The sequence below is a fragment of the Drosophila pseudoobscura genome, chromosome 4, assembly GCF_009870125.1.
Source record: "Drosophila pseudoobscura strain MV-25-SWS-2005 chromosome 4, UCI_Dpse_MV25, whole genome shotgun sequence".
NCBI classification, from domain to species: Eukaryota; Metazoa; Arthropoda; class Insecta; order Diptera; family Drosophilidae; genus Drosophila; species Drosophila pseudoobscura.
Window position 1 is genome coordinate 12,712,709 of NC_046681.1, and position 23,464 is coordinate 12,736,172.

The 23,464-nt window shown below is 41.2% G+C and overlaps 10 protein-coding genes and 1 long non-coding RNA gene across 13 annotated transcripts in view; 8 read left to right on the plus strand and 3 right to left on the minus strand.

Moving 5' to 3' along the window:
* Positions 1 to 23,464, minus strand: part of B4 (imaginal disc development protein B4) — a 50,027-nt gene that overhangs the window by 12,759 nt on the left and 13,804 nt on the right. The window lies entirely within an intron of this gene.
* LOC6903436 (uncharacterized) lies at positions 144 to 925 on the minus strand. The gene is made up of 2 exons (XM_002132279.3): positions 617 to 925; positions 144 to 557 (listed from the first exon to the last, which is right to left on the minus strand). The coding sequence occupies exons 1-2, from the start codon at positions 840 to 842 to the stop codon at positions 184 to 186; spliced, it is 600 nt and encodes a 199-aa protein (XP_002132315.3). The 5' UTR covers positions 843 to 925; the 3' UTR covers positions 144 to 183.
* On the plus strand, positions 2,050 to 3,769 carry LOC6903435 (angiopoietin-related protein 7-like). Of its 2 annotated transcripts, XM_033381074.1 has the most exons (3): positions 2,050 to 2,182; positions 2,249 to 3,300; positions 3,375 to 3,769. In XM_033381074.1, exons 1-3 carry the CDS (start codon positions 2,093 to 2,095, stop codon positions 3,541 to 3,543), a joined length of 1,311 nt encoding a protein of 436 aa, XP_033236965.1. In that variant the 5' UTR covers positions 2,050 to 2,092; the 3' UTR covers positions 3,544 to 3,769. The 2 variants fall into 2 exon arrangements, with proteins under 2 accessions (XP_033236965.1, XP_002132314.3); XM_002132278.3 differs by having other exon boundaries at positions 2,051 to 3,300.
* LOC6903434 (BTB/POZ domain-containing protein 9-like) lies at positions 5,246 to 6,769 on the plus strand. 2 transcript variants are annotated; one of them, XM_015179889.2, is made up of 2 exons: positions 5,246 to 5,389; positions 5,455 to 6,769. In XM_015179889.2, the coding sequence occupies exon 2, from the start codon at positions 5,473 to 5,475 to the stop codon at positions 6,607 to 6,609; it is 1,137 nt and encodes a 378-aa protein (XP_015035375.2). In that variant the 5' UTR covers positions 5,246 to 5,389; positions 5,455 to 5,472; the 3' UTR covers positions 6,610 to 6,769. The 2 variants fall into 2 exon arrangements, with proteins under 2 accessions (XP_015035375.2, XP_002132313.3); XM_002132277.3 differs by having other exon boundaries at positions 5,309 to 5,385.
* LOC26533063 (uncharacterized) lies at positions 7,291 to 7,942 on the plus strand. The gene is made up of 2 exons (XR_004469589.1): positions 7,291 to 7,446; positions 7,506 to 7,942. It is a non-coding gene; the product is annotated as an uncharacterized lncRNA (long non-coding RNA).
* On the plus strand, positions 10,990 to 11,993 carry LOC6903433 (uncharacterized). Its single transcript, XM_002132276.3, has 2 exons — positions 10,990 to 11,730; positions 11,787 to 11,993. The coding sequence occupies exons 1-2, from the start codon at positions 11,350 to 11,352 to the stop codon at positions 11,937 to 11,939; spliced, it is 534 nt and encodes a 177-aa protein (XP_002132312.2). The 5' UTR covers positions 10,990 to 11,349; the 3' UTR covers positions 11,940 to 11,993.
* On the plus strand, positions 11,966 to 13,883 carry LOC6903432 (uncharacterized). Its single transcript, XM_002132275.3, has 3 exons — positions 11,966 to 12,038; positions 13,142 to 13,576; positions 13,635 to 13,883. Exons 2-3 carry the CDS (start codon positions 13,187 to 13,189, stop codon positions 13,788 to 13,790), a joined length of 546 nt encoding a protein of 181 aa, XP_002132311.2. The 5' UTR covers positions 11,966 to 12,038; positions 13,142 to 13,186; the 3' UTR covers positions 13,791 to 13,883.
* On the plus strand, positions 14,240 to 14,870 carry LOC6903431 (uncharacterized). The gene is made up of 2 exons (XM_002132274.3): positions 14,240 to 14,647; positions 14,715 to 14,870. Exons 1-2 carry the CDS (start codon positions 14,270 to 14,272, stop codon positions 14,868 to 14,870), a joined length of 534 nt encoding a protein of 177 aa, XP_002132310.3. The 5' UTR covers positions 14,240 to 14,269.
* LOC6903430 (uncharacterized) lies at positions 16,566 to 17,322 on the plus strand. Its single transcript, XM_002132273.3, has 2 exons — positions 16,566 to 16,990; positions 17,049 to 17,322. Exons 1-2 carry the CDS (start codon positions 16,607 to 16,609, stop codon positions 17,202 to 17,204), a joined length of 540 nt encoding a protein of 179 aa, XP_002132309.2. The 5' UTR covers positions 16,566 to 16,606; the 3' UTR covers positions 17,205 to 17,322.
* On the plus strand, positions 17,346 to 18,636 carry LOC6903429 (uncharacterized). The gene is made up of 2 exons (XM_002132272.3): positions 17,346 to 18,378; positions 18,440 to 18,636. The coding sequence occupies exons 1-2, from the start codon at positions 18,061 to 18,063 to the stop codon at positions 18,602 to 18,604; spliced, it is 483 nt and encodes a 160-aa protein (XP_002132308.3). The 5' UTR covers positions 17,346 to 18,060; the 3' UTR covers positions 18,605 to 18,636.
* Positions 21,006 to 21,697, minus strand: LOC6899288 (uncharacterized). The gene has a single exon (XM_002136202.3). The coding sequence runs from the start codon at positions 21,502 to 21,504 to the stop codon at positions 21,172 to 21,174; it is 333 nt and encodes a 110-aa protein (XP_002136238.2). The 5' UTR covers positions 21,505 to 21,697; the 3' UTR covers positions 21,006 to 21,171.

Here is a 23,464-nt window from a genome sequence, read left to right on the forward strand (position 1 = left end):
ATGTACTCCGAAGAGGAACTGCAAAAGACGGAGGAAACGAAACACAACACCAATAGATTATTGATACGAGGCGAGCACTTGCTGGACATCCCCGACTGTACTGCAATGAATGTATTCTATTCAAAACTAATAACTCCAGAGTCTTTTAGAAAAGGAAAAGAAGAGTGCATTTTATTGCCCTGGTCACCGATAGTAGCACCAAATGCACAGGACACTGAGCAGCATCAAGTAGGTGATGTTGCCGCCGACCATGAACATGCAGCCGATTATTGCGTCCAAGGTTTGCACTAAAATGTTGGCAAATCTCTGGCGCAGTGGCGCCCGTTGCATTTCTGTCTCCGATGGCACCCTTTCCACCTCGATGTGGATGGTATGCTGCTGAACCTGGCTGGGCGGTTCCTTGGCGGACACAGACAATCCTTCCTCAACTGTTCGGCAATCCTTCTTCTGTTGTTCCAGCAAGGACCAAGACGTTTGTATGCTCACCTCGCTGGTGGCAGCCTTTATAGTGCTGTCCGTCACAGTTTCCGCCGAAACCTTGAGCCCCTCGTCATGATCTTTGGTAAATGGACTATAGATTAGGGATCATTGAATGGCTCACTTTTCTCACTCATACCATGGCCCTGACGATTCCGTTCTCCGTCCATGATCTTTGCGCAGCTATCGAAAAGGTGTAACAGTTCCGTAAAGCGTTTGCTGATCTGTTCATGGTCCAAATAAAGGGGTGCACTATGGTCTATGGTCTGTTCAGCCCCAACACTTGGATCCTCTGATGTATTCTCAGTCTGTGGGAGCACGGTGGAGCCTCCATCCCCTAAACTCTCATCCTGGGACTGCATCATGAGTATGAATTGTGTTTGGCGTGTGTTCAGGTGAATTTTATTTTCTATCTACCGTTTGTGTCATGTGTGTATGAGTTTTCAAAAACGGGTTGCTTCCTGGTTTATCTTTTGTCGACTTTTACAAAGCTTAGACCAGTCCAAGGCAGGGAGGAAAAGATCATCCAAACATAAAAAATACAATTTTTGAACATCTCTCTCTTTTGAGTGTTTTCAGAAATGGTTTTTGGAGTTTCAAATTACTCTTAAAGTCCCCCACCGAATAAAGTCATGACTAATCTACTAGTTTGTGCATTTAAATGTGGAAGGAATATGGATTTTATGTTTTTTATATTATACAATTTAGATAAAATGAAGTATTTTCTTGTTTAGTGCTCAATTGTTTATTACGCAATATTTTCTTGTAATAAAATATAATTCTTATACTATAAATGAGCTTGGCTTTTACGAACATGTTTTGCATATAAGTATCCATTAGGGTTTTTACTATTCTACTGCAAATACATTTAATTTTAGCTCGTAAAACCAGTCCTGACACGTACACATCCCGCGACACCATTCTACCCGGTTTGAATGCTGATGATTTATTTTTGTAACTTTTAACTATATGAACTGTATTCTAAGTACTTCTATACATCTCTCTCGCTCTCTGCCCACCAACGCAGTACCATCCGGCCGTTACATCTCGCTCCCTCCGCAAGGGGGCGCCACACTAGAGAGAGAAAGCGAGAGCGAGAAAGAAAGACTACAACACCTATCCGTAGTGGGGCTTTCTCGTAGAAGTCGCAACAACTTGATAGATACTTGTAAACAGATAAGGCGGGACTGAGATCTTTAGTTAGAACGATTAAAATCCTCAGGTTGAAATTCACGAAAGATTATAAATCCAATAAATAAATAATAAAAGGTTCGTTGATAAGAACCTGCACATAGATCGACAGTACATAATACTGAGTACTGAGTACTGAGTGGCATTCTATTATCAGCAATAAGCTTGAACAGGATCTGAAAATTCACATAAGGATGCCATTCGAAGTCAACTCTGATCTACGCGTAAATGCATGATAATATACACAATGCAATGTATGTAAATATATATGATTTGCTCTAATTATTATGTCGAAAACAATATGAAACAACGAAAACAATGCAAGCCTGATTTATGACTTTGGATGATAAGAATTGATATATAAGAAGGCTTGAGCCCCTCATCCTGCATTCAGTCTGATTCAAGTCTTTCAACGGGAATAGTCATGCAAATATATTGGATTCTGGTGCTTCTCTTCCTGCAAGTAGAAGCAGACGTGACTCTATCAACGGAAAATAGCTTCGAGAGGAGTGCTGTGAGAACTCAGTGCATTGGGAAATTGCAATTGAATGAACTAATTGGTTGGGTATTCCGTTTCCAGCACTGTGAGATGACCCGCGATGAGGACGATGAGCGGTGTGGTGCCATTTGCTATCCGGTTGTGAAGCCGCTACTCCGGTACGCGGCCCTATGCCAGGGGAAGGATGCAACGATTAACGATCTCAAGGATGAAATCCGAAAGAAAGATGTTTACATCGCCCAATTGGAAAGCAAGCTTGAGCTTGCCAAGTCAATGGAAACTCAGGCAAGTAAACAGATGGAGGATCTCAAGGTGCAACTTAAGGTAAACGAGATGCTGAAACAGATGGAGCATCTTAAACAACAGACGGATGCCAAAATTAAGAGCTCGTATCAACAGCTGAAAGATAAGGAAACTGAATTGCACCTGAAAGCAATCAAAATTTTGAAAATTGAGAAAGATTTTAAAGATCGTGAGGCCGAAATCGTTGACAAGAAAGACCAGATCTCAAAAATGGAAATGCAAACACAATCTAGAGAGGCCCAAATTCAATCAAAGGATAAATCAATCAGAGAACTGGAGGATCAAGCGAATTCCCTCAAACAAAAGCTGAAAGACATCTCGGAGGCAAGCAGTTGTCTGCCATTCACAAACTCCACTAAAATCCATACCATAAGTTTGCCCGGAATAGATCCATTCGTTGTGCCCTGTAATTCCAGTGTGTCCCGATCTGGCTGGACGGTCATCCAGAGACGAGTCAACGGCCTTGTAGACTTTAATCGGAACTGGATCGACTACAAACTTGGGTTCGGAGACCTACGGGAAAACTTCTTCTTGGGTCTGGAAAAAATCCATCGAATGACCCTGCTCCAGCCTCACGAGCTGTACATCCAGCTCCAAGATGTCAATGGAGAAACCAGCTATGCTCGATACGACGATTTTAAAATAGGAAGCGAAGAGGAAGACTACAAGCTGAAATCGTTGGGAAAATATTCAGGAACAGCCGGCGATTCACTGGATTATCACCTAAACATGAAGTTTTCCACTTTGGACCGGGATAATGACACTAGTGAGAAAAATAATTGCGCGAAACATCATGGAGGCGGTTGGTGGTTTTCTTATTGCGCACAAAGGTACACATATCTATGCTGAATTAACGCTACTCATATTACGAATTTTGTATGTTAATTTTTTCTTCTTATTACAGTTTTCTTAATGGAAAATATTATGAAGATGGTAAAAGTGGAACAAGTGACGATTACGGCATTATTTGGGGTTCTTGGCAGAAATATAACTACGAGATCTCGCTTACTTTTTCTCAAATTATGATAAGGCCAAAAACACTAAAAAATTCATATTTTTTAATGAATACGTGAACAAAAAAACGGAGTTTCGGATTTCCTTGATTTCAATGCGCAGCCTGTGAAGATCGTCTAGGATTTCCTCAATCCTCGGCCCCATTCGATGCTCAAAGATGATGTCAAAGAAACCCTGATTCCGACGATTGCCGCGTGCACAGATCGCTTCCACTTTCTCTGCGTCCTATTCCGAACTGGACTCTGGAACTGGCACTGAAAGGTGGCTGGTGGTTTCCTGACAGCGGATATAAGGCCATAAATCGTTTAGAATGTATATTTTTTTATGATATTTTATAAACATTTTGAATGCCAAGTGTTGCTGGAGTTTCTAATAATAATGGCCTTAAAAACTGTGTATTTAATTACCGAATCAGAAAATCTACTGCGTTCTGTTGAAATCTTTGATAAAACGAGTTCGGAATTTCCTTTTGGCGTCTGTTGTCTGTTCTCTGTGTGGACCAAAGACAAAAGAATGAAAAAAGGCGAAAACTTTTTAATACGAAATTGATGAAAGCGCTTAAGTAATGTGAAAATTTACAGCTTGGCTGGGCAGCATTGGAAATTCTTAGATGGGGCACTAGCTGTTTCCATTTTCCTTCTTCTCTCTCTCTCTCTCTCTCTATTATACATATATTTGGGGAGTTTTATGTTAATGCTTTATAGCGCTGGCCACGCCTCGCTTCCAGTTAAAGTTCGTTTCGGGGGTACGGCCCCGAACTTTTATGCGTCCGCGTTTGGAAGGAAACCCCACTCTGGGCAGTCTGTGGCGCCGCACCAGCTGCCGCTGCCACTGCCACTGCCGCTGTTGCGAACTGTGCTAACTGTTGGCTGATATCTGTAACTGCGATTTATTAACAGTTAGCTGCCGTAGCTACCACTAGTACGTGTACTACTACCACCACAATAATTGTAGTTCTTGCTTCTTTTGTTGTTGCTACATTTCGCAGCAAGAAGCCGAAAATTTATTGCCTGCAGCCACATGATGAATGATTTTGATAATAATATTTTGTTATTGCTTTTTGCCTTGGGCGGATTTTCTTTGGTGTTATTTCTTTATTTTTTTTGTGCTGTTGCAGCAACTTTTGACTGCATTTTGTTGCCAAAAATTGAAGTCGCCATGGAGCCATGGAGCTAGGGAAAGACCTTGCCACAAAAAGCTGTGGATGGGAGGTGCCCCCTGCTGTTGCCACTGCTGCCGCTACGTACAACTAAAACATTTGGCCAACTGACGAAAACATAAACCAAAAGTAATAAACTAAAGGTTGTCATAAGAAAACTCAGACGGTGAACGGTCTTAAAGAAAAACTCATTTGTCTTGAAGAAGTTTCTGGGGTTTGGGCCATTTGGCAAGAGTTGGGGCATGTACAGAGTTTCACAGATATCCTCATATTATAGTTACGAGTTTATGCATGGGTGTGACAGCCAGGTCCACCACTCTCGTGTGTTTCCAGCTCTAATGCTGCGGAAATTCATCTGTTTGGCGGTCCGATCGGCCAGACTGGCGAAAAGAGGAACTCCTTAACTTTTAAGGGCAGGGTCCCTGAAATAAACGTGCTATTGCAGCCCTGAGGGATGGACACATACAACTACATTAAGCTACAATAAATAAAAGCAGTCAAAAATATAAAAAAGTTTAATGCAAACAGTAACAATTTTTATGGAATTTATAAACAGCAGCAATTGTTGACAAAATAGTAAGCGATTAAAACAAAATAAATATTTATTAACATGCATACACATAATATCGAAGTCTATTTAATGCATCGATAAGATCAATCGATATATTTTATCACAGCCAAGTTAACATTGAAAAGAGTGACATTAAATTGTGCTTACAAAAATAAATTTCTGAGGGAAAAAGTAAGTAAGTAACAGAATATACGGAATACGGAAAGATAAATCAATAAAACACACTGTCCAAACACACAGAGAAATCTAGTAACGAATATGAATAGAAGCGCACTCTCTTCAGTCCCCTTCGACCGTAACTTGGGCGACATATTGTTGGCTCTTGATTTGAACAGTCTCTTCATGAACGAGCTCTACTCGGACGTAGCGTTTATTGTGGAGGATCAGCGCCTGCCGGCGCACCGCATGATTCTAATATGTCGCAGTCAGTACTTCCGTGAACTGCTCTCCGGTGGCATGTGCGAGTCAGATGATCAGATTCGGCTGGAGGCGCCGCTGGAGGCATTCAAAGTAATCCTGCGCTTCCTTTACACTGGCACTCTGCCACTATCCACACTGGAGGTGGATGAAATCTTCAAAGTGCTCGGTTTGGCCAATATGTATGGCTTGGTGGAAGTCGAGGTGAACATAGACAGTCACCTGCAGAAGAATCTGGCCGTCAGCAACGTCTGCACAATACTGGATACTGCGCGCGTATTCAATCTTGTAGAGCTGGCCACGAAATGCCTCGATTTCATGTGCAAGAAAGGTTACTTACTGCTAGAGCACGACTCCTTCCAAACGCTGTCCAAGGAATTGCTGGAGGAAGTCCTGCAACGGGACAATTTCCTTGCCTACGAAGGAAATATCTTTGAAGCGGTGTGCAAATGGAGTCGCCACAATCCTTGCGTGGACATCAAGTCGGTGATCTCGCTCGTTCGTCTCCCTCTGATTTCTGTCCGCGACCTGATGCGTGTGGTGCGTCCCTCTGGTATCTTCGACCCGGAGACAATACTCGAAGCCATCGATAAAGCTCTCAGTCCGTTGGATCTGGAATTCCGTACCGGGGTTTGTCCAGGCCTAGCCCTGGCCTCAAACGATTGGCAGACTTGTTGCATGGTCAACAATAATGAGACCGTAATCAAGATGCCGTTCTGGTGCATAATCAATAACATTTTAGTCGAAAGTACTCAAAAAAACATCACGCTCAACTGCACCGTGGAGATCTCTTGTGACATGACCAACTGGAATGGCGTGGGAAATATCAAACTTACAGCCTCCGAGCCCCGGCAGGATATCCGTTTCAGGAGCCGCCGTGTGCGTTTCATTCGCATTGTGCATCCAATAAGTGGACGCAAGGACGTCTTAAATGAAGTGGTGCTCAAAGCCATTAAAAACACCAATATTACAATATAACAATATTCCCTAGACGATCGATCGACTTGGAGACTGTTCGAAGTAGCTAACGGCTTGTTCCTTTTCTTTTCTTTTCTTTTCTTATTTCTTTGAATGAATTATTTGTATTTTAACTAAATTTAATGGATTAAATTCTTATTGCTACTTATACAGCTTTTTTTACCTAATAGAAGAATTGTGTGAAACATCTTAACAAATAGGAAACAGGACAGTGCCAGGTGTCCATTTCCTAGCGGCTTTGTTGCATTCGCTTGAAGCCATGACAACTGTCTGTGACATGTGTTGTGGATGGCTGCATAGACAAGCCAAACCCTCGTTACCGAACTGTTTATAAGATGGCCCTGTTCAGAGAAAAATACATATGTTCTCGCAGGCTACACGATTCGCGAGGGCCAGGCAAGGATTTGGAGCGGGCGCGAACCAAAGACAAAGTTCGGAAGCTCTTCTCAGCAAACCTAATTCGTATGCCCAGCATGGTCAAAAGACTCTTTAATTATTTCAGGCAAATATACATAAATTTACATATTTATTTACATAGAATAGATTCTGCCAGTCAGCTGTTCACTGCACACCAGTGTGACCACACCGGTTGCAGAAAAATGGGAATAAGCTAAATCATTTTCATCATAGTGCGTCTATTTTAATACCGAAAAAATCAAAAGAAATCATTCTTGGACAATTTCCATAGTAAATTTAGTAGAAAACACTGTTTTGCAATTTGTTGGAAATAGTATTTTAACGCAGCCCTGTTTTACGCGTCAAAGTTTCTCGACAGTCGGAAACCAAACAGCTCCGGTAACTAACTAACTAAAATTGAATTCAAATAAAACTTTAAACGTAAGTTAAACTAAAAAAATATCATTGTGAATGTTGATGAACCTTCAAATATTCTGCAGTTCTACAATCAAGATGATGCGCGATTCGCACCCCGAAATGCGTGACATCGAAGCGCTGGCCAAAAAGGAGGTTAAGGGGAATCTTTTGTTATTTGCCGTGGCCTGTGCCTTGATACGCTATATTCCAAAACTCATACGCAAGTTCTTTTAGAGGGCCATACACTGGAGGGCGCCGCTAAGAGATCCACGTTTAAAATGCACAAAGTGTGGCCCAGGCACTTGCATTTCGATTGTGCGTCATTTAAGCTTTCTCTAGCTTCATTGACTAGGCAGCCATTAAGCCAAACCATTTACCATAAGAAAATCATATACATTTATTTATACAATTTTGAGTGGGAAAATATCCACCGAACAAGCGATTAACTTCCACGTGACTATGGAGTCGCTCACACTGGCCGTTGTATGTTAAACCAAATTAAAATTATTGGAAAAACGCAGTTCTGTTTAAAATAGCAATTTTCCCAAAGTTTCACAGTGTGGCTTAGCAGGACAGAGCGTGTTTTCTCTCTTCTACTAGTTCTAAGAGAGATTTTCACACCTTGCAAGGTACCATTTGTGAAGGCCATCTGATATGTATATCCCCCACAGAAATTATCTCTCAATCAGTCAATAAAATACATAATATTTAATTGAAAAATATCATAATCTACACAAATATTGAAGTGCCATCAGTCAATATAGGCGACTGAAAAGTAAGTAATTATGAGCTTATGTACTCAGATTTTTGATTTCTCCTATCTATAAAGTTTTTATTACGACAGTTTAGTGATAAAGAAAGTCAGAAGTGACGCTAGAAATTAAAGATTGAGTCACGATTGATTCATTTGACAGTATCTTGAAGTTCCAATGACCGAACAAGTGGAACAAAAATTGTTGTGAAACATGTGCTAAAAACAACGAAATAAAGTTCTCTGTGACCTTGGAATGGCATTTCGTAAATGACGATTTTCCACAGAAACACTTTGGCAAACTAAGACATTCGTCTGCGGAAAATGAAGTTGAAGAGAAAAACATATACCACAACCCCCCTGGGGGTTGGGGAAACGGAACTGTGGATAGTAGACAAAAGACGGCATTAATGTCGACACTTTAAGGCTGCCGCTCTGAGCTTCCAGCTTCGAGCTTCGAGCGCACATCGTGAAGCGAACGAGTGTGCAATTTTTGACAAATTTATGATGATGGAATTTTAAGTGATTTTTAACGAGTGTTTGCTGACATGAGGGGGCCACTTGAGATCTAGGGGGAGAGGCGCGGTGCAACTTCTGTAATATGCTTAAGAAGCAGCCGAAAATTCGTGGCTTAAACGAAATCACAAATGAAACAAATTAAAGGATTGCAGGAGGAGTCGGTGCCACATCTTCCCATGCCATTCCAGAGAGCCATAAGGCTGTTCAGCTGTTGCCCCTCCACTGCCTACCAAATGCGGCAGCACCTGTGCACTCGACTGTAAAATTTATTGATTGCACAAAAAATAATAGGCCTTGAGGCTGCGCCCCTATTTATAGATGCGCCCACACACAATTTCCAGATTCCAAAGACCATTGTATACGTGTAGGTTTTATTTTGAGGAGAAGTCAACAAATTGGGGACACAAATAGCTACCAAACTGATGGATCATTCACTCAGTTTGGATCGGAAACGTACTTGTGGGACAAATACACATATTACAAGTACATATTATATACGCTGGCAGGACACCGGGATGACCTATTCTTGTGCAGAAAGGCAGCAATTTCCATAAGTATACCTCTGTCCTGACCTGTCGAAACTATTGCAAATGTGCCATATACTGAAATAGCTTTAAGTATACCCCCAAGGTATGGAAAATGTTATGGTAGGTCCAGTAATAATTCAGTAGACCCATGGAAACTGCGGCAAGAGGTGCTCCGAGTAGCCCGTACTTGTGAATATTCACACCCAGCAGTTGGTAAAACTATTCGGTGTATGAGAACCACAGAACCACAATTTGCCAGGTCCTCTAAGTGGTGGTCTCTGCCGTCTCCTCGTTACTACATGGGTGTGGGTGCGGGTGTGGCTGTGGCTGCGGCTGTACTCGTGCGTGTGATTGACATGCATTCTCATTGAATTATTAATTATGTAATGCGAAACCAATCGACTGCAATTTGCATATGAAATGAGCCCTCACACGCTCACAAAAGCCTAATTAGGGCTGCCTGCTCTGCTTTTCTCAATCCGCATGTGGCGGGCGGGGCGGAGGGGGCGAATGAATGAAAATTGCACAAATTTGCATAACATATATGGCGATATGTATATTTAAAGTGCAACGCAACAAAAGTTTTCAGTACGATGGTTAACGCGTTAGAAGAACCAACGACTTTGTCATGCAAATGGAAATGTCGGAAAGGCGGTGGACCTACTCGTACGAGTCCTCGGTTGTTTTAATTGCATTCAAACAAATTGGTCACTTAGGGAAATTGCTATTTGAAAATGCGAAAATTAGTTTGTTTTTCACTTTTTCAAAATAATCCATTCAATCGAATTAATATTTCATCAAGTTGTTGATTCGACTGTTTCCACTGGCGCAAAATTCCACCAAGAATTAAAGGCAAAAACAGTTCATCTCTGACTTGTCGGGCTAAAACCTCCACACGTATTCGATTGAGTGCGTTGGAGCCCGGGGAATCCGACAAAAGCCGGCTACAAAACAAATTGTGGCCCCCACGGCACAGCCCCAGTGTGAATCAAAGAGGAGGGGCAGGAAGAAGACAGGCTACAAAAAAAAATTGAAACCCTGCAAATGTTTACATAATATGGACCACAGCTCCATCTGCAGACGAGACTCTAGACCCTCCAGATCCCAGATCCCAGACGGTAGACGCGCTCAACGGTAGGTGTGATGTTTGAACTACACTCGACTGGGCCTCAGACGGGCTGCTTCTTCACTTTACTGGCTGCTGCGGCTGCTGCGCTTTGCATTTTCTGTTTTACGGCCACTGTTTTTGCCTCAGTGGGCACCAGGCACCAGCCACCAGGCACATCCTCATACTCAGCTCCTACTCATCCTTATCCTTATCCTTATTCACAGCTGCGTTCCCCATCCCCATCCTGGCTGGGAGCAGCACTTGGCAAAGGCAAAGGCAAAGGCAAAGGCAATGGCGATTGCGTTGGCGGTGCACTGGTGTTATTAACATTTCTGTTGACATCCTTTGGGTTGCGTTTTCTGTACTTTAGAAGGGGTATGCCATAAGGTATACTAGACACAATAGTACTCTACATAAGAGTTTTAAAGGTGTTCTCTTTTGAACATCATTTAATCTTTTTTCAGTCTTTGAGTTCTATTTAAGTATTATACTTTGTATTTTAGTTATTAGTCGTACGAAGCGGGGCACTATCCATCCTCCATATTGTAGTTTCCAATCTCAGAAAACAGGGTACAATCACCGTCAGTACCCTCATAGATATACCATTTCCTTTTGCTTTCTTTTCCCTTTTTACTCGTTTTCATTTCTCTTCTAGGTTTTTCATTTGTATGTACTTAGCCGCTTTCTCAACTCTCAATCCTGCCACACGTGAAACATTTTCATTTTACTTTAGTGCATACGAATGTATTTTTTGAAAGCGCCTCAAAGACCCAAAAAAAAATGTACAAAAACAAGCTGGCAGAAATTATGAATGTATGTATACGAGTACACGAGTATGAATACGTATTGTTGACATATTGAGAGATTGTGGCAATTTGGACCAGACGACACCATTTAAAAAGCCATTAGGGCCTGCCTCCGCCATCGCAGCGGATAATTGCCAGGCACAATGGAGTCGCACGGTCCCCTCCATTTTAATCGTAGTTCTGTCAGTGCAGCCAGCCAGTTATCAAGTGGAACAGATGGTGCTTCTTCGTCTATATCTTCTCGCTGTCGGGGGATATTTCGGCTGCTGCCTTGCCTCCTATGTGCTGCAGGTGGATCTGTTCAGCTTCGCTGTCGATGATCCCGCGATAATCGTCTCTCAAAGTGCCTACGTCGAGCAGGAGCAGAACCGCAGCTATCTATCAGGACACTTGATTTTCAACAAAACAGTAAACGAAATCACGATGCGGTCATCAATGAACATCAGTCGTCCTCGACTGCCGGAGGTGCGGCTCTTCGATGTCAAATTGAATGTCTGTCAAATGATCAGTAATGGGTACAAGAATCGATTTGTCAGAGTATTCTACAACAGTTATGCCTCATTTGTCAATACGAGACCCGCATGTCCCATTAAGGCGGTAAGTTAACCTTCGGGATATGTATTCAAGTTTCTGCATTACGAACTCTTCAACAGAACTTCAACTACACCCTGACCCGCGCCTATTTGAACGAAAAAGTCCTGCCCGAACTCCTACCGCAATGCATCTTCCGCATGCAGCTCGTTTTTCAGCACCAGTCAAAGCCTCTGGCTCACATGCAACTGAATGGACGATTGAGTAGGGCCTGATGTCACTATATACAATGATTACCAAGTCCTAGCCCCAACAGTTTGCTGGCATGACTGTTTGCTGATTGCTGTCAACTCAATAAACTGGAAAAAAACCAAGTGAGATGTTCGCTTAAATCTCGAGTTTGAAATACTACCAAAGACTACTAACTGAACTCTGCACATACATATGTGCATTAATTATAAGAAGACTTGAGCCTTTCATCAATCTAATAAGTTGGGTTGTCAGTTGCTAGCAGAGGATGCTATTTGTCATCAAGGACAGGGGAGAAGGATGATCTTCTCTACTGCGGAACACTTTAGGTGGAGGAGAGACTTCCTCTGGGAACTGGGTTGAACTGCCAGATCATTTGCAGGACCTGGAGACATAGTGGATCCCAGAGGGGAATTGCAGACTGAAACGAGGCCTCTTGCATTTACTTAAATAATGATAAGGCCATAAATAGACAGACATAGAGCGAGTCTCAACCGACTTTCTGGAGAGATGCAAAATCAATAGTTTTATCGACGGTATCAAGAACTTAGAAACACGTCGCGCAATGGTTTTGATTATGATATATTGAGAATTATATACATTTTGAATGCAGGTTTTTTTCCTAATAATTTGGTCTTATAAATTAGGCCTTCTTTCCTTATTTATTTTCCGAATCACAAAATGTAATGCGTTCTGTTGAAATTTATGAAAAAACAAATTCGGAATTTCCTTTTGGCGTCTGTTGTCTGTTCTCTGTTTGGACCAAAGACAAAAGAATGAAAACTTTTTAATACGAAATTGATGAAAGCGCTTAAGTAATGTGAAAATTTACAGCTTGGCTGGGCAGCATTGGAAATTCTTAGCTGGGGCACTAGCTGTTTCCATTTTCTCTCTATTATACATATATTTCGGGAGTTTTATAGCTCAGGCCACGCCTCGCTTCCAGATAGAGTTCGTTTCGGGGGTACGGCTTGCATTTGGGGAAAACATGGAGAGAACGAGAGTTACCAAGACTGCTAGTTGTGTTCATATTTTCACCGAATGACCTACTTTTGTTTAATTTTATATTTATCTGCCTCCAATATTCTGATACATCTGTCTCAGAACCAACATTGTCCCTATGTATCATTCCGCTTGGATAATTCCAATCATCTAATCATTCTATATAAATAACTATCTATCGACTAATAGAATAAATAAATAATTATAAAAATAATACGTTTTTCAGATGACTTTGTTGGGTTAAACGAGCATTACAGCATAAGCGTTAGCCATGAACACTTTGTTTTGGATCATCATCAGCTCATCGGTCATCAGCCTCATGAAGCCAGTCATTTCTGGGGAAATGTCAGTCTACTTTGACGAATTCGTCATAAAGTACTGGATGCCAGATTTGTTTGAAAAGGTCGAGTGCGAGCTGTTCCACATCGACAATCGGAGCTACGTGAACGGTGGGTTTATGCTCAAGCGAAATGTCTCCGAGATGAGTGTACGTACTGCCATGGATTTTTGGAAGCCAAACAATCAGAAAATGAAGATTTACGACGTTCGACTGGATGCATGTCTCCTGCTGCGAACTGCCCACAAGAATCGGCTGTTCAACATTTACGTTAAAAGCTTTAAAAAGCATACGAAAGCCAATCTCATTTGTCCCTTCAAGGCGGTGAGTAAACGTCATTCAAAAGTGTGATTCATATTGGATTAATATTTGTTTATCACAGAACTACAGCTACACGTTTACCAATTGGCAAGTGGAGACACAGGATCTACCATCGTTTATTCCTGTTGGTACATTCCGTACGATTACCGAATACTTTACCCAGCAACAATTGGGTTTGCGCATCGTTACGTCCGGGAAATTTACGGCCAAGAACTAGATTCAACATTGGAAATAAATGTATATTTTAATATAAAACCATTCATGTTATGCAATAGAAATGTAGCCGATTAAAAAACGAGAGTATAGAATATATATTTCTTTTATTTCTCTGAGGCATATCACTCGCTCCGCCAGCGACATGTTTACCATTTACTGCTAAGCCACACTGAGAGAGAGAGTGAGAGATCTTCTGCAGCGTACATTTTTTAGTAGCTCTCTTTTTAAATAAGCTCTCTGCAAGGGTATACAAATGTATACCTGCCATTTCTTTGATAAATCAATCGAAATTTGGAAGCAGAAAATTGACTAATTATAAAACCATTTATATGAAAATACTAGTGTATCTAATTGTTGAATCAATTGGACGGGCTTCAGTAGATTACTTCCTAATAACAAACGATCTTGTGGCCCTGCAATTGCACATCACAGGAGAGAGTTAATGCGGACACAATTAGCATTCTGTTCTTAACATCAGCCATGATCGCTGTGCTTTGGGTCTGCTGGTTTCTCATAATAAATGGCGTGAGGACAGAGCCCCGCAACTTTCGTCTAGTTCTCGATGACATCATCGTGTCGGACCGAGATCCGGACTTGATGGAAAAGTTGGAGGTTCAGTTGTCCCAGAGGAATAATCGGAGCTACGTAGATGCCCAAATAATATTCAAACGTAATTTTAAGGATATGTCTGCACGTACCGCTCTGGATTTTTGGAAAAGCAGCAATACAAAAATGAGGCTATACGATGTACGATTGGATGCGTGTCTCTTCCTCGATGTGTCCCATAAGAATCGATTGTTTAACATCTACGCCAAGGCCCTAAGAAATTATTCCAACCTGAGTTGCCCCTTTAAAGCGGTGAGTGGTGTCAGATAACAATATTTTAAACAACTATTTCCATTGTTATTCCAAACGCTTTCTGCAGAACTTTACCTACACGTTTAAGCAACTTTATTTCGATGAACAGGAATTACCCTCCTTCATACCGCTGGGCGTCTTTCGGGCCCTGATCGAATACTCAACCAAACAGAAATTGAGTGCGCGTATCAAAATCCGCGGAAAAATTGTACCCAGACTTTGAGTTCCGATGCTGAACGAAAAGTTTCATAATAAATGCCAAATACAATCTGTGGAAAAGGATTTCTTACCTTTAAAATGGATTCCACATTAAAAGTACGCCAGTTTTACCTTGTCTCCACAAATAATGGTTTTCGAGAGCCTTCTGCATTATGTAGAGTCTGAATGAAGGCACACGGGCCTCAACACTTACCTGTAGATACCCCTGTCCTACCCATTTCATCTTTGAATATCGGGCAAACAATTTACGACCCATGTGGGACCAGTGTTTTTACTAAATGGCACAAATGCAAACGTAATTCCCCCAAAAATATCAAGCCATCCAATCAACTAATTATATAAATATTTAAATGATTTTTTACTCCAATGAGCTCTTTAATCTGTATAATACATCAGTGTTGGATCTGTTGGCAGAATAGAGGAACGAAACTGTGGTTTTGTTTTTGTTGAGATCAGCGTGAAAAACTCGAGTGTCAACTGTCCCAAATGAATAATCGGAGCTTCGTCGACGCTCATTTGTTATTCACGCATAATCTCAAGGAGTTGATTGTACGTCATACTCTACAGTTTTGAAAGCCAAACAAACAGAAAGTCAAGTATCAAGTAGAATATACAACTTGAGGCTTGTTTATTGCTGGGAACTGGAGCTGAGATTCGATTGTTAAACATTTACGCAAAAGATATTAGGAAACACTCCAATCTAGGCTGTCCGATCGAAGCGGTAAGTGCTAAAAAGCTGGAATCTTAAATCTAATTATACCATCAGCTTTTGCAGAAGTTTACTTCTACGCTGAGCAAAATGTTCTTTGATGAGCAGGAGCTTCCGTTTTTCTTACCGTAAGGCTCATTTCGAGCTATAAACCAATCAAGGAATGAGTGCACTTGTCACGGCACACGGAACGCGACACTAGGATATATACAAATTTAGTTTCTATATGTACCTGTATATTCTGATGATTTATCTTAATTCTATATACAATTGACGAGTAGTATGCCTGAACTTCGTATCAATTTTTCCTTCCAAATGAAAAATACATTCATACATACACTTAGAAAAAAAAAAATAAACATATATTAAAAGTAAATATGTATTCAGTTTTTAAATATATAAAATGAAATTAAATAAAATTCTGTTTGATTTAATCATAAGTGTATCAAAAAGTCTTTTTAATACGGAGCCTTTTTTATCTAAAATATAAAAAATTTTTGCATAGAATATAATGTATTCAATTTGTAGGAAATATATTTAACATAAATGAGAAAATATTCAATTGAAATATGAAATATACTTATTTTAAATATTAAATATAATATATATATATTTTTTCATATAAATATATTCTCAGTTAATGTATGATATGAACATGTAAATATTGTCCTTTGATGGACAGATTTTAAATTTACAAAATAATATTGAATATTAAGATGTCAGGACTCTTTTCTCTGGGTGTATGACCTCCGCTAGGGGGAGGAGAGCGTGCGAGGCAGGGGAACCAGCCAACCATTTTGTTGACTCTGCAGTCTGCTCTCATTTATAATAATACACAAATGCTTTTTGTAAAAACAAAATAAAATAAATATTCAATTAATATTAAATACATTTTCAGACTTTTTTAATTCATGCATTTATTCAAATGGACGCCAGACGACCATATGAATAATGATCTCATGGGCGCCTGAATTTACAAATAAATACAGATATATAGCAAGCACCTCACGAGTACATTCCTACCCTTAGCCATGGGCACTGTGTTTTGGATCTGCTGGTTCTTTCTACTCTCCATGTCAAAGGATGTGCGGACAGAGCGTAATTTTCGCTTTGTCCTCGATGAGATCATCGTGTCGTCGTGTGACCCAGACTTTATCGAAACGTTCGAGTTTCAAATCTCCCAGATCAACAATCGGAGCTACGTTGACTCTCAGATGGTGTTGAAGCGTACCGTAGACTGGGTGGGTGCCCATGCCACATTGGATTTTGCGAAGGAGAATAGTAAGAAAATGAGACTATACGATGTTCAAGTGGACGCCTGTCTCTTCCTCGGAGATCGTCACAGAAATCGCTTGTTTAGCATGTACGCAAAGGGTCTCAAAAAGCATTCGAACCTGAGCTGTCCCTTTAAAGCGGTGAGCTGTAGGTGGCTATGTTTTCGATGAAAATAATTGAAGTAATCACCTCCTGCAGAACTTTAACTATACGATGGAAAAAATGTATGTGGATGAAGAGGAATTTCCCAGTTTTGTGCCGTTTGGCTCATTCCGATCTGTGGTTGAGTACTTGCACAACGACGGAATCGGTGCGCGTACCGTAACTCGTGGAAGATTTATTCCAAGAACGTAATAGACCGTCGACAAATAAAGTCAAAATTGATCAACCGCATGTGTGAGTGTCTACAGATATCTAAATTGCATTCTTTCTTATCGCGCGTCATGCAGGAGTGCTCCTCGGGAGGTGGTCTGAATTTCCGCCTGAAATCGCTTGGTCCACTTGAAAGTCCAGCCACTGCTTAACAAGTTTCTTCAGGCCGTAAAGTTTTATTACATACTGATTTACACCCCACATAAAAATCTTAGATAACCATCAGTTCTAGCTATCTTTTTTATCGTCCATACAATACATAATAGGAGTGCAGCAGATGTGTGTTTTATCAGCTATGGTCATGATATCATATATTAATTTACCCACAAAATAAAGTACACAGCTCTTATCAGCCTGGGGACACAGGGATTGTTCGTGGATTGCGATACACGGCTTATGGGGGCTTACTCGTAAAAACGAATACAAACGTCGCCATCTGCCATGACAGCAAGCAGTTTTAATTGTGAATAAGTTCATTCATTCCATTGGAAACCCCATGTAATATGGGCATAAAATAGGTAGAGCCACAAACGCTGGATCAACTAATGAAGACAGTAATTAAAATGTATTTTTTTTTTAAATTTTGTGCGTTTAAAACTAAATTAAAAGTCAATTTGTTATAGAACTTGGAATCACAAAAGGTTGGGCATGAGGTATATTTTGGGAGAATGTGTATCAGTTCAGTCTAAGGGATCCATTGAAATGAAAGTTGGCTGGCGGCTAAGAGTGATTACACTGTTTATTTGGACAATCCTGACAGGCAATGTTCGGGCAAAGGTGGATATCAGATACACATCAGGTCTGCAAGTGTTTGAAAATCATTTTCTCGTATCACTAGATGGATGCCTACTTCACCAAGATGGAGTGCGTCAATCACATGCCTGGACTAATGCAAAATGTCAGCTGTCGTTTGGATCGAACATCCCAAATCTCAAGCTCATTCTCCGTAGAATTCACCTTGGCCAACACTCTGAATGGCATCAATGGAACATATATATTCGGCATAAAGCGTGGCTCAACGGTATCCAACTATACTACCTTGGAAATTAATTATTGCGATGCTTTGGAATCAATATATTCGAATTATTTGATGAAAATGATTGCCGATGAGCTACGACGTGCTTCCAATTTCCCCTTTCATTGTCCTTTTAAAAAGGTTTGCCGCTGAATTTCGGACTATCATCAAATATATACCCTTCTTGATATTATCGTTCCAGAATACACCATTTTATATCAAGGACTATACAATCGATACAAGGGTGATCCCAAGCTATGTGCCCGAAATCAACTTCGTATCGGACTGCACTCTCAAATTACACAAAAAGAAGGTGTTTCAATTAATTCTACATGGTCGCGTTACTCGTCGAAAATCGGGCCGTTGAATGGAGATCATATAGAGTACATATACGATCAATATTGCTGGATTTTCATATAAAATAATTTGAATAAAATAACTAGCATGAACACATAGTAAGAGTGTGTTGGAAGAATATGGAAGACTAGGAGGAAAACCGCCAGCACACTGGCTTTGGTCGTGCGCCAACCCCCGGATCACTCGCTTCACTCGCTCGCGCCGATATGAGTAAGATGTCAATATAAAAGGGGGTTCTTTGCGAGCGGGTTCCTCCTAGCGGATTCTACCGGTAGATGTCTTCCCAAATATAGTATAGTCCCCTCTATAGTATAGAGTATAAGGCACTCCGTGGATACCTATTGTAAGCGTCACTATTTACGATAATCGGCGCCTGGAACTACGAGTATTATGTGCCATGAAGAGGTGCATAAGGTAACACAAAGTTTCCCACTCATTATGTTTAATATTTTATGATATGATTGATGGTGTTGTACCAGCAAATTTACCCCCATTTTTAGCTTACAAAATAAGGAATACACGAGCTCACGAATTACTTTACTTTGAACATTCTGTTGACAACAAACCCCAAAAAATATGAATCCCTTCAGCACGAGCAGGGGCGGGGCTAATGGATGGGTAGAAAGAGGAAAGACTTTATACAAGCTTCAATGTAAATTTTCTTCGTATTTTTTTCGCTGGGTTTTTTGTATTTTGCAACGAACAGAACTTGATTACACGTGCGCTAATTTAGTTGCACGCGAAAACATGCGAGTAATCAAAACGGTTGCTGAAGTGCCAGACCGCCAGACCCTCGACTCTACTCGACTCTACTCGACTTGACTCGACAGAGCACCCACCGCGGGGCTCCTTAGCCTCTGTCCCTTCCCCTTCGCTACCACCATATACCTGTGCCTCCGACCAGGACACATCCTTAACCCGTTGACGTTGGAAATTTGAGTTCATGGCATGTTCATGCATGTTGCCGGTTGTTGGCCCTGGGCGCGTTCGCCGGCGCACACAAATTTAATTTATACACACACACACACATGGAAATATATATTTTTTCCATCATACACACACACACACACACAGACATACATGCAGAAGCAATATACAATGTGGGGGGGTGGCGCAAAAAAATATGCAATAAATTTTTAATTTAAATCAAGCCATCACGCCGGCTTCTCCGCCCAAAAGCTCCCTCATGCTCGAAAGGAATTTGGAGGTAAGAATACGAGAGCGGTGAGGGCACATGGGCACAGAATGAGGCAGGAACTTATAGGTATTAACATATGAATGCAACTTTTGTATACAATATACTCGTACACATACCTGTCTCTCTCTCTTTGTTGGTTCTGGGAACAGCAGACGAATGCTTTTTGTTGGATGCTCTTTCGGTAATACGATTGCCAAAGCACCGCCTGAAAAGCAAAAGAAAGGTAATATTAAAAAATGGGATTTCCTTGTTTTTTTTTTCATTTATGTAAATTAGAGAGCTTTCTTGTTGTATACGTATGTCGCAGATGGACACCCTGGACAGGGTGGCTACTCTTTTTGTGTGTTTGATCTACAATCTATGAGATTTTCTTCTCTCCGACACTGCACACACTTTCATTCATGATGAAATTATACAAGGTGGTCCGCTATCTCTCTCTTTCGGGTCTTATTTTACTCTCAGCAGTACTGAGTGCGCTTTGAGAGAGAGGAACAAGGTTTGCTGTTGTACTGTGCAAAATACGACCCGAAAAGAGAGCGCGTTGCGGGTGCGGACCACCTTGTATAATTTCATCAAGCTCTCATTCTTTCCATTGCTCTCCTAGTATGAAATACCTCCTAATTGCTCTCTCAGCAACAACAACAAAAACATTGAGCTACCACTCCGCTGAGACGATTCACTGCGTAGTTTCCGTGTTTTTATTTACATAGCCTCCAGCTTTAAAAGTTTCATGGCAACCAATTTTTAGTTTCATAGCTGCCAGCTTTTATTTTCATAGCAAGTGAAGGAGTGTTAGTTCTATGGAAAATATCCATGCCAAAATTACTTTTAGAAGTGTTTTCGACTTACGAAACAGTGGAATTAAAATTTAAAAATAAATAAGAGCTACTCAAGGAGGTCTACAAGCTGAAGTTGGTCTGGAGAAAAGAAAATTCATAAGGTTTAATTTTAATTGCACTGTGTATTATTTAAACATCTACCAATAGATCTACTCGTGCGAGATCCTCATTATCCTCATTTAATTATTATCACAGATACGTGCAATTGGGGCTCTATGGAGCGTAGTGTATTTATATTCCTAAAAATCGCCATTTAATGCTTTCGATAGATGCAACTTTAGAATAATTACTGATTTATTTTAACTTTAAAGTACTAAAAATACCAAAAGTGTTCACTATTTACAAAATTTTACACTTAAAAGTAGACTTTCAAAGATTCTTGCCAATCCGTTGTATTATTTTTAAGAATTAGATACATTAGTATTTCATGGACTTCAAATTTGGATACAACAACCAATTTTTCAAACATCTATCTCAAACATTAACAACTTTTCAACAGATAATTTCATTGGCTAACAGAAGATGACCCTTCGCATGACCCTACTCGGCGTCCACGTCGACCTTGATGGTTTTGCAGAGGTTGCGCAGCTGCTTGTTCGTCTCCTCCATTTCGGTGCGCAGATTGGCCAGACTGATCTGGATCTTGGCCATGCGCATGTTGCCGGCCTTTAGCTTCACTTCCTGGCTGGCCGTGAAGTCGGTGACTTCTCGTCGTCCCTGCGGCAGACGGCTACGTGGCTGGCGGCGACTGTTGGTTGGCGTCGCCGGATGGTTGGGGCTTTCCACCAGTCGATTGGCGGCCGCCATTCCATCCTCGACGTTGTCGCGTCCATCACTGGGACTGGGGATCGTATTGGTTTTTGTTTCCGGCATAGTTACGGTTATAGTTGCGGGCGGTAATTGGTATTAAATTAACGTCTCGGAGAATTTTGTTTGCCGAAATAACTCGCTTGTACTGACACTGACAATATACTCGAGCAAATGCTGTGTACTCGAATACTACACTCGAATATGTCTCTGGCACGGTGTCTGAAGCGTATCGAATCGTATCAAAATGTTTGCCTTACTTATGACATAATGAACACCGATTGCTGGGTCGTCTCGCACACAGGATGTGGATGTGTATACGGTGGGGCAGAGAGGGTGGGGCAGAGAGGGTGGTGTGGTGTGGTGTGGTGTGCTGTTCTGTGCTGATGCGTTGGGGCATGTGTGCGTTGGAGCATACCGTTGAACTTTAATTACAATTAACCGCAAATGATGTAGCGCTGCTGGTGACGGCGGCGGCTCTGGCTTGCGGTCAGATTCAGGCCAGACGGAAAGTCCAACAAGTCGAAATATGAATGAAACGATACGACTATGATATGCCCTATACACCCAAGGGAATAACGGTATTCTAATAGATCCAGAAAAGTGTTTACTTTTTGTTTGCAAAAGCCTTGAGCGAAGAGAACAATCTCCGCACTCTCTTACAGAGTAGCTGAGCAGTCAAGAGTGAGTTTTCATGTCATATCCTCCAGTTTCAGGACACTTTTTCGTTGGCAGTGCCATATTCTTCATATATAAGTCCTCTTGAGTGACTAAAACGCAAATATTCTACTGAAATCCATTTGAAATCATATTCTTAGCATGATTCAAAATATTTTGATCAGCTCTACTCTTTTTCAATATAAAATCTGTAATATTTCAAAGTATTTATTGGATTATATGTAACTGGATACACTCCACCTGCAAACGATGCCATTTTGAACATGTCCAATGTTAAATAATTTATAATTTCGTGTCCCCCCAAAAGAATTGATATCAAAAGTCTGTGGCAAGGATTAATTTCTGTTTCATCCTTTCCGTAATGGCACACGAAAAAAAAGGTGGACATAAACCTATTAAGGTATGAGGATCAGACACACACACAAGGACTACGAGGACTACAAGGACCACAAGGACCGCAAGGAACAGGGACTTGAGCGAGCAGGCTCTGGCCACATGGGAGGACATGGCATGCAATGGTCGGGTCGACTCAAATCAACTCGACTCGACTCCTGCTACCCATCTGGTGCCTCTGGAAAGAGGGCGGCCGAGGGGCAGGAGGCACGCAATTAATTAAAAATACATGCAACGTGAACGAGTTTCAGACATCCTGCCACAGCCTGCTGCCCGCAGCCTTCTGCCTTATGCCTCCTGCATGCCCCATGCCCCATGCCTCCTGCAGCGGTATTAATTTGACCGCAAAATAAGCAAAAGTATCCGGTACCCAGGCATGACAGGGGGCCGGCCGTATCGGACAATGTACATTTTGCTCGACCATCGCTAAATGCATTACACTCGAGACCAGAAAATTGGTGTCGCTTTTTCCTCTCGTTTTTTGCCCCTGTTTTCTTTTGCTATTGCTGTCGTTGTTGCTGTCGTTGTTGTTGTTGTTGCTGCGAGTCTAAGTGGTCAACATGTGCTGGCAGGACTGCTCCTGCTACTGACTTCTGCGTAAACACCATATATGTAGTCGTCGCTAGAAAAACAAATAGAAAACGCAGCCAAAGAATACCGAATGAGAGATGGGAATATTACCTAAATTCAAATACACTGCCAGGATCTATTTTCTTGAAGAAAATTTGCAGAAAACTACTTCCCATGACTGCTTCTCTCTCTCACAGAGCAGCTTAGCAATACAAAGGGAATTTGCAGATCTGGTTTCTAAAATTTTATGCGAAACTGCATGGAAAAAGTGTTCGCAGCAAAGAAATTGTTTGAAATGTTCCCTAAATTTTTATCATATCTTACCACCCCGGCCATAGTGGATGTCATAGCGAAAGTATCCTTTTCCGTGCATGAGGCAAGAGAG

Coding starts and splice junctions, on each gene's coding strand:
- LOC6903436 (XM_002132279.3), bottom strand. CDS start 842: ATGATGCAGTCCCAGGATGAGAGTTTAGGGGATGGAGGCTCCACCGTG. Junction 558..616: donor ACGGAATCGTCAGGGCCATG/GTATGAGTGAGA, acceptor CATTTACCAAAG/ATCATGACGAGGGGCTCAAG.
- LOC6903435 (XM_002132278.3), top strand. CDS start 2,093: ATGCAAATATATTGGATTCTGGTGCTTCTCTTCCTGCAAGTAGAAGCA. Junction 3,301..3,374: donor TTTTCTTATTGCGCACAAAG/GTACACATATCT, acceptor TTCTTATTACAG/TTTTCTTAATGGAAAATATT.
- LOC6903434 (XM_015179889.2), top strand. CDS start 5,473: ATGAATAGAAGCGCACTCTCTTCAGTCCCCTTCGACCGTAACTTGGGC.
- LOC6903433 (XM_002132276.3), top strand. CDS start 11,350: ATGGTGCTTCTTCGTCTATATCTTCTCGCTGTCGGGGGATATTTCGGC. Junction 11,731..11,786: donor CCGCATGTCCCATTAAGGCG/GTAAGTTAACCT, acceptor ACTCTTCAACAG/AACTTCAACTACACCCTGAC.
- LOC6903432 (XM_002132275.3), top strand. CDS start 13,187: ATGAACACTTTGTTTTGGATCATCATCAGCTCATCGGTCATCAGCCTC. Junction 13,577..13,634: donor TCATTTGTCCCTTCAAGGCG/GTGAGTAAACGT, acceptor TGTTTATCACAG/AACTACAGCTACACGTTTAC.
- LOC6903431 (XM_002132274.3), top strand. CDS start 14,270: ATGATCGCTGTGCTTTGGGTCTGCTGGTTTCTCATAATAAATGGCGTG. Junction 14,648..14,714: donor TGAGTTGCCCCTTTAAAGCG/GTGAGTGGTGTC, acceptor CGCTTTCTGCAG/AACTTTACCTACACGTTTAA.
- LOC6903430 (XM_002132273.3), top strand. CDS start 16,607: ATGGGCACTGTGTTTTGGATCTGCTGGTTCTTTCTACTCTCCATGTCA. Junction 16,991..17,048: donor TGAGCTGTCCCTTTAAAGCG/GTGAGCTGTAGG, acceptor CACCTCCTGCAG/AACTTTAACTATACGATGGA.
- LOC6903429 (XM_002132272.3), top strand. CDS start 18,061: ATGGATGCCTACTTCACCAAGATGGAGTGCGTCAATCACATGCCTGGA. Junction 18,379..18,439: donor TTCATTGTCCTTTTAAAAAG/GTTTGCCGCTGA, acceptor TTATCGTTCCAG/AATACACCATTTTATATCAA.
- LOC6899288 (XM_002136202.3), bottom strand. CDS start 21,504: ATGCCGGAAACAAAAACCAATACGATCCCCAGTCCCAGTGATGGACGC.